The sequence below is a fragment of the Dreissena polymorpha genome, chromosome 14 (genome assembly GCF_020536995.1).
Source record: "Dreissena polymorpha isolate Duluth1 chromosome 14, UMN_Dpol_1.0, whole genome shotgun sequence".
Classification (NCBI taxonomy): Eukaryota; Metazoa; Mollusca; class Bivalvia; order Myida; family Dreissenidae; genus Dreissena; species Dreissena polymorpha.
The window spans coordinates 3,689,405-3,698,702 of NC_068368.1; the positions used below are offsets into that span (position 1 = coordinate 3,689,405).

At 40.9% G+C, this 9,298-nt stretch overlaps 1 protein-coding gene across 1 annotated transcript; it reads right to left on the bottom strand.

Moving 5' to 3' along the window:
* Positions 1-971: 971 nt before the first annotated feature.
* LOC127858105 (endoglucanase A-like) lies at positions 972-9,049 on the bottom strand. The gene is made up of 9 exons (XM_052395001.1): positions 7,650-9,049; positions 7,131-7,318; positions 6,514-6,673; positions 5,995-6,106; positions 5,400-5,550; positions 4,124-4,280; positions 3,588-3,774; positions 2,737-2,914; positions 972-1,689 (listed from the first exon to the last, which is right to left on the bottom strand). The coding sequence occupies exons 3-9, from the start codon at positions 6,623-6,625 to the stop codon at positions 1,576-1,578; spliced, it is 1,011 nt and encodes a 336-aa protein (XP_052250961.1). The 5' UTR covers positions 6,626-6,673; positions 7,131-7,318; positions 7,650-9,049; the 3' UTR covers positions 972-1,575.
* Positions 9,050-9,298: the final 249 nt, after the last annotated feature.

Genomic DNA, 9,298 nt, shown 5'->3' on the forward strand with positions numbered 1-9,298 from the left:
TGATGATGATGATGATGATGATTATGATGCTGGTGGTGATGATGATGATGATGATGATGATGATTATGATGATGATGACGATGATGATGACGATGATGATGATGATGATGATGATGACGATGCCGACGACGACGATGACGATGATGATTTGATGATGATGATGATGATGATGATGATGATGATGATGATGATGATGATGATGATGATGATGATGATGATGATGATGATGATGATGATGATGATGATGATGATGATGATGATGATGATGATGATGATTATGATGATGATGATGATGATGATGATGATGATGATGATGATGACGATGATGATGATGAAGACGATGATGATGACGATGATGATGATGATGATGATGATGATTAATTATGCTATTAAAATGACATGAATGCTACATTTTAAGCAGATGGTGGGGTACATTTTGTAGTTTAGTTGTTTTAATACGCAGATTTTCTTCAAGACAGATTAAAATCAGAACAAGAAATACAAAGCCCCCTACTGCGCCGCTTTGAAGCCATATATTTTACCTTTGACCTTGAAAGATGACCTTGACCTTTCATCACTCAAAATGTGCAGCTCCATGAGATACACATGCGAGCCAAAAATCAAGTTTCTATCTTCAATATTGCAAAAGTTATGACCAAGGTTAAAGTTTGACAGAATGACAGAGTGACAGAATAACAGAGTAAAATAATTACAGCGTTACAGAATGACAGACAGACAGGCCAAAAACAATATACCCCGATCATTCGATCCGGGGGCATAAACATTGTTAAAGTAATCTATTCAGGAGTTATATTATATCATTTTATTTGCACATGTATTCCTCTGTGTGGTTTTCATTTCAACTTCGATAGACGTTTTTGTTTTTACTATTTGTAAATGCATACAAATGCCGAACGCATTTCCTTGTATTTATTATCCAAGTGTTCTTCGCCTTAACATATTTATTAAGTGAGCTCAAATGAACTTGTCACGACGTTCGAAATAAAATTGGGCTATCCGTAAACAAGAAATATATTTTTTAAAGATATACTTCGTGTATTTTAAAAAATTTGTACGATCGTCAATAAAAATTAATAACATTAAACAATAATGACTTAGGAACTGGAAATGGGTTTTTAGAACAATTTTTAGCCGCATTTAATCTTTACATCTGAATGAGAACGAATTAAGTTAACAACCATCTAAGAGACCCAACTAAGAAAATGGAAACGCACAAAGAAGGCTAGTGATTGTGAAAACAAGTTTGGAGATGAAAATGTGTTGTGCCACACTATTTATCCATCAACTTGTCCGACACATGCGCTCCAGGCACGTATGCAAATTTATTCCGCCACTCGTGTATGGCGGTGGCTGCGGGTCAACATCGGTATATGGTACTTATGAACGCATTGCTTCAAATTATTTATGAGCCTGCTTTGTACGACTTCTTGCATTCCTCATTCGGTAAATGTAACACGGTTTATTTTGTTCTATACCCGTAAAGCAATATATTTTCACGGCTTGCTAAAAACAGAGTCAACAACAACAACAACAAACTTAGATCTGCTAAAGTTGTTAATTGCTTAGAAACATTTTATGGATAAAAAATCTGTATAGTAAAGAAGGGCTGTGTTCTGTCATCTCTAGGTTGCATCTTCTATGGCCGGAGGACTTTTCTGTTGATAAGACCTGAAACAGCGAGTTGAATAACCAATATCAGTCTGTGTCATGATAAAGATTATATATGCGCCGCGCTCTGTGAAAAGGGGGTTTAATGCATGTGCGTAAAGTGTCGTCCCAGATTAGCATGTGTAGTCCGCTAATCAGGGACGACACTTTCCGCCTAAATTGGATATTTGCTGAGAAGAGACTTTCATTAAACGAAAAATATCATACAAACGGAAAGTGTCGTCTCTGGTTAGCTTGTGCGGACGGCACAGGATAATCTGGGACTACAATTTACCCAAATGCATTTAACCCCCTTTTCACGGAGCTCGGCTCAATTATGTATGTATTATACAAAATTGATACTAATATACATTTACTCATTATTAATAAGATGCATATTCATATTGGAAATCGCTGGTTTGATATTCAATTGATATCAGCAAATGACAATAATAGTTTTAAAATATTATAATAAATATTACGCTATATTGATATGTATCTACATTACCCTATCCTGATGTGTGTATTTCTGAATAAATCGGACAAGATCCAAACTGAAAATGATCTGTTTGCCATCTCAAATGTATGACGTCAAAGACGACTTGCATGTACATCAGAGAATACACTTTTTGTTCAGATCGGTACACGTTTAAAGAATGGCTATATGTTTGCATGTACCGTATTTCGCAGAGCATTTTATTAATCGCCAGTTGACTGTAGTTGCGATCGCAAACATAAATAATATGTCACATAATTTACAATTTAACACAATGCATGCTCCTTCGATGCCCACATTCAGAAAAGTGGCTCCACCTTAATAATCCATTCAACTCCCAACTGTTCACCGCTTTGATTTATAATGCACGCGGTGACTTTGTGTTTTGGTTATTAAAGCATTCTTCAAGATAACTGTCAAGCCCTTTTTTAACAAATCGCAATATGCGGATGCAAGCAGATAGGGTCAAGCTTTCAAAACTGCTAACCGTTTTTACTCAGTAGGGTAAACCGCTAAGCATTCATGAGATCACTGCATGTTTATTTGGTAGGGATGATCCCGGAAATACAAACCTGCCAGCGCCGACTGTAGGCCCGCGTTGTAGTCGCAGGCGACCTCGGAGCGCTGGTAGTTGATGCGGCTTTCGTCGTACTGGTCGGCGCTGTCGGGGCCGACAGCAGGTAGTAGTGCGGCGCCAAGCTGTTGAACTGTGTGAACGTGCACTGGGGAGCGGGGGCCGGGGCGCAGAAACTGAGGAAACAATACATACTGAGCCGCGCTATGTGAACATGTGGTCACTGGGGAGCGGGGGCCGGGGCGCAGAAACTGCGGAAACAATTCATACCGAGCCGCGCTATGTGAACATGTGGTCACTGGGGAGCGGGGGCCGGGGCGCAGAAACTGAGGAAACAATTCATACTGAGCCGCGCTATGTGAACATGGGGTGAGCCGCGCTATGTGAACATGTATACTGAGCCGCGCTATGTAAACATGTATACTGAGCCGCGCTATGTGAAAATGGGGTTAAATGCATGTGCACAATGCAGGCTAATCAGGGACGACTTTTATTGTACTTTTCGTTTACATGAAGAATCATCTTGACGAAAATCCAGTTTCAGTGGAAATGTCGATCAGTCTAAGCCGGTGGGGACTTCACATGCTAATCTGGGACGATTCATTTAAGACCGTTTTCTCAAAGCGCGACTGGTATGTAATGATTTGACTCTCGTGAGTGCGTTACATCTTTCAACAATAATTCCGCTATATACAAACACCGTTTAATAAAAGTACAAAAATTGTGATCTTGAAATTATACGTACAATGATTTTCAAATGCCGAAATCAAAACGGTTTTGTTATAAAAACTAATATATGGATTTGCTTTCATTATATTTAACATCATGGGAGACCGCCGTTCGGCTCACCTGGATTTATGATGCGGACGCTTGGGATAATTGCGTCCGAATCCCACCACGTAGCTCAGGCCAGCGGGGTTGTTCCCAAGGATGTAGTGAAGCTGGGCCGCGGGGTCGAGGGCGGTTCTCGAGTCGATATCACCCTGGGAGATGATTCCCACGTCCTGGGCAAGCAGAGCGGCGAACGCGGTGTTTGCTGGAAGGTCAAAAGTATTAAGGATTATACTTGACATACTAGGCATTTCGACAAATGCCTTTTGAAGTTATGTAAGAAGAAGACCCGTAAAATACTTCTTTGTGTGTTTCTTCTACAAATTTGGAAGAATCGGTTACGATGAGCTTTTAGCAGCCGCGAAAGAGTCGTTAAGACCATGTATGTGATGTTCCATTATCATCAATACTATATACTATTTGACAATGCTTTTATAAAGACGTTATAATTTAAGTATGACTTACAAAAGCGTCGCCAAATTGTTCCCTAAAAAGCATCATAAGATACAATAAGTTCAAAAATTACAAACATGTGTTTCTTCCCTGACCCTTACCGGCGTATCTCAGCGAGCCCCATTGATCCCTGTACACGAGTCCCCCGGGCGTGAAGGGAACATTTCCAGTGGGAGACCAGCGCCGGAGGAAGTTAGGGACGTGGTTTCCGTATGTCGCCTTCTTGTTGCTTTCTGTTGTGACGTCGTACAAAAGGATCTGAAATCACGATGTGCTCAAAGTGTAACCTCTCTCGTCGTTCGTATAACATTATATTCAATAATGATAACGTGTGTATCGTGTGTATGGAAACTTGTAAGTCGTTAATTTAGCTTAAGAGACAAATGACGATGGTGAACTTTTCTAGTTATAGAATTCATGCCGCAAACAGCTCAAAGAATGTAAAGATGTCGTTTGAAGGTTACGGAATACCGTTAGGGCCATCGTGGTTACACATTAAAACCAGAGGGCGAGAATGCGAGACCGCGAGAGTACGTTGACGATAATGCGACAATACGATTGCGACAGTGCGACAATACGATGGCGAGAATGCGAGAACGCGATGGCATGTAGTCAGTAAAACACAATAACGTTCACAAGTCCATTTCAGTTTTCACTGAGATTTATTTGTGTTGATTAAACTATAACTCAATGTCTACCAATGTTCGTAAAATATTCTGCCCCGCGACAACAATAAATTATGTGCCTCTTATGTCCGGCTGTGTGCGTAGTTCCCATTTTTATACTGAAGTGTAAATGTTAATTTAATATTAATTGAAACACTCAATTGCGACGTGTTCAATTTTCGACGGGAACATGTGCAAAATCACGTGTCCAAAGGTAACATGATGTTAGTTTGTTTAAACCTATTTATTTTAGCTCGATTGCATCGAAAGTCTAAGCTTATATAAACGCTCTCGAGTCCGTTTCCTGGGCCTAGAACCAGTCCATGGTGTCTTTGGGGGAGATCTAAAGAACGCTCCCACGGTGGGGATCGAACCCGTAACCTCCCGGTCGCTAGGCGGACACCATATCCATTACACCACGGCGACCTAACATGATGTATGATGACTTGTACGGACGTTAGCCTGTCATTGACAACATAACGGGCTGCATGCTTACCCGAGACATGACTTACTAGTGAAACAAGCAATGTGCAATAACTTGATGGATTCTCCTCGTCCAGTTTGACTTTAACATAATATTGTCTATTTGTATATCTATTTAGGTAGACAAGATATTGAACCTGATGCAAAACAAACATTAACTAATACTCTCCTTAGCAATCTATCTTATGCGCTGTGTGAAGTTTTATTCCACCGAGAAGAAGATGCTTACGTTTGCGGCGACTTCTTTAAGGTCCCATGAGTAGGACCAGGCCCAGTCGTTACGAGTGAAAGACTCCGCCTGTGTCAGGTAGGAATGAATGCCCGTGGCACGATATAGCCAAACACCGGCCTGGGTCAACTCGTCCTCGTAACCGCCGGATCTGAAAAATAGTACAAATCTACAATTTGATTGTGTATAAGAGATTATTACACGTTGTTTCCCTCATTACTACAGACATTATATCTCATTCATGAATATGCATGCATCGCCACACGTTCTTTAATGCAACATTAGGCATATTTGAAAAAGAACACTTTAATAGTTTATTGTCGAATTCTGTTGTTTGCTGTAATTGAAGAAATTTGTTCGCGAATATAGGGCTTTTTATCTTACACCACAGAAGACAAATACGGGGAGCTTCTGAATGAAAATTTATTCGGAATCATGATCTTAACCGCAAAAAATTACGTTACACCTGGGAGTTCCGTTCCCGTAACCAAAACCATTGCGACACCCCAGACCAACCACAAACCTAAGCAGCGAGCCTCATCGTCAGCCATTGTCTGAACAAAAAGACGCCCATACATATATAGCACCTACGTACCCATATGTCCTGGCAGCGTCCGGGATGTAGTTGCTGTATAAGCCACGGTAGTTGTACGCGAAGTCATAGATATTCTTGGCCGTATTCAGCAGCTGGTTGGCGTAGGTTGTGTCTACAACAGCCGTAGAGCCGCAACTGTCAGTTTACTAAATGATTTGAGACCTGTCATGCGAAAATGTGACTTATGCCATAAACGACCAGCGAAGCTCCAGGGCAGCATGCACACTAGCGAAGTCAGGTCAGGGAATACTCTCTCCGCCAATGAGACTGCACATTAGCGCAGTCAGGTCAGGGAATACTCTCTCCGCCAATGAGACCACAAAAGATTGCGTTACTTTATAACGGACAGGATAGCTCTTGATCAGGCTGCAGGCTGCACGTGTTTAAATGTGTTATACGGATCTTTGCGAGTGCGAAGTAAACCCGTTGTGTAAAAAGCAAATGTATTGTCATGCAGACCATTATTCTCTTTTCAAATGACTAACATCTTAATGTATTGTTATCCTAATAAGATTATACCTCTGTCCTTAAACACCAGGTAGCCAATTGCCAAAGCGGATGCAGTTTCGGCAGCGACATCACTTCCGGGAGTGTTTACGCCATTGTAGTAAACGGGTCTCTCTGACGTCATATCCTCTGGCCGTTCAAATATATTGTGATCGATGCGCCCGTCACCAACCTTATAGGAGAACAAATACATATCTATATATGAATATCAATAATTGAACACTTGGAACTTATTTAGAAGCTTGCTTTGTCTTAATCTTGGTGATCTTCACAGCTTGTATCATTATAATAGTAGGTGGTATCGGTATCGTGTATAAAAAGTTGGTAATACAAGTTATGATTGTTAAGGAAACCGCAGCTGTAACCATTTCAGAAATACATTTGAGACAAGCTCTGAGAAAAGGGGGTTTAATGAAAGTGCGTAAAGTGTCATCCCAGATTAAACTTTGCAGTCCGCACCTGACTAAGAACAATGTCTAAATTATATGTTATATTCAAAATCATAAATCGATAAAGTAAAGATTTCAGTTGTTTACTTAGCAAAATCGTGTATTACCGACAACTGACTTTAACTATTTCGCCAATATATGCCTGTGCGAAAATATTAATAAATTATTAATCGAACAGACCTACGCATAGAAGCGGTTGTTTTGCCCGTCCCAGAGTTTTAGAAAGTAGTTGAGGGGCCAGCAGACGCTGTCGTATATGTATTCGGTCTGCCCGGCCATGTCGTACGCGCCCCGGTACTGCAGAAATCCCCGTAACAGCACAGTCGTCGAGGACGCCATCGGGAGACCGTACTTCACTAGATCACCCGCTGAAAATATCGACACAAACGTAATGCAAGAATGTCAAGATTTAGAATCGTCAGCCTCTGCACTTAAAACCAAATGATCCGCGTCATGCGATAACGGATCTTATGCCATAATCAGCCAGCGTAGCTCTAGCCTAGCTTGCATATCCGTGCATACATGGTGTAAATCGTCATGTTTTCTAGAATTCTCAGCAAGTGACAACACATTATAATTTACCGTAATCGCCTGCATGATGCAATATGATGTTCGCACCTCCGATCTCCGATCCCCAACCCCCATTAAACAACTATCAAGTATTATTGGGCGACGCCCAGACGGAAGTTGTTTTCTTACCGTCATACCAGCCCCCGGTCAGATTCCTGTTGATGGAGCCCCACTGGCCGTCGTTGAGAGCAGAGTCTTTACGCCACGTGACCCGCTGATTGGCCGGTAGACGTCCGGACCTCTATGCCTCGTAGAACAGAAAGGACTTACAGAGGACTTCGACGTAGTTGTACGGATACGTTTTCGGGTCTATAAGGACCTCATGGCATTAAACAAAATTGTCGCAATTAAACACAGTTTCAAACCGTGTCAAGTAAATTAAGATACATATTTATATACTTTTTTCTTCAGTCGGCTGAAAGCTATTCAAAGGTCTAGCTTATGGAACGTCTGCCAATCCATATAGGGCAATCTGCTCAGCGTATTGACACACCATACAAATGGCATGCATATATCTAAATATTTATTCCTCACATGTGACGTATCAATAGTTCAATCATGTATACTTAATGTTAAGGTGAATACGATAATAACACCCATGATACAGCGATTCAGTGCGGCTGCTTCTATGTCTTCATCTGTTGAATACAATAATGATATTGCTGCTGATGATGATGATGATGATAATGATGAGGAGGAGGAGGTAGAAAAAGAAAGAGGAGGGGGGAAGAAAGAGAAAAAGGACGAAAACGAGGACGCGGACGACGATGATGATGAAGACGATGATGACGATGATGACATTAATAATGATGATAATGATGACGCTGATGATTGTGATGATGACTATGATGATGATGATGATGATGATGATGATGATGATGATGATGATGATGATGATGATGATGATGATGATGATGATGATGATGATGATGATGATGATGACTATGATGATGATGATGATGAGAAGGAGGAGGAGGAGGAGGACGAAGGGAAGGGGGAAGAGAAAAAGGACGAAAATGAGGACGACGATGATGACGAAGACGATGATCACGTTGACGATGATGACGACGATGATGATGATTATTATGATGACTATGATGATAATGATGAATATGATGATAATGATGACCATGATGATGATGATGATGATGATGATGATGATGATGATGATGATGATGATGATGATGATGATGATGATGATGATGATGATATTGATGATGAAATGAGGAGAAGGAGGAAAAGGAGGAGGAGGATATTCCATCATCAATCATTAGGATCATGATGATCGTGATGATCGTGATGAAGATGACGCTAAGTATGAAAATGAAGCTTCTGCTGACATTGGTAATGACAAGAAATGTAATTTAAATGAAATATATGAAATTTAGAAGCTCAAATGGCTTACACCACTCACCAACTTGTAACTGGAAAGTCTGCACCTTCGTGTACGTCTTACATAAGTCAGGGGTCTGGTCTATCGTGGGAACCGTCGTCATCGGCTGGTTTCCGGAGGTGGTGGCGGTGGTTGTGGGAGCGTTAGTTGGAGGTGTAGTGACTGGGCCTGACATAATGAGGAAATGCATATGGTAACAACATAGGCTAAATAAGGTGAACGTTAAGTATAGAATCATTTTTGAAAAATAACACGTGTCTTTCTACGGCATAGTCTAGACAGGGATAGCTTCGAGGCTGTTGAATATATTTCGTACTCAGTTACATTCTTATTGTATATTGTTTATGAATCATACGTAAACGTTAGTCTACATTCCCGGATCATG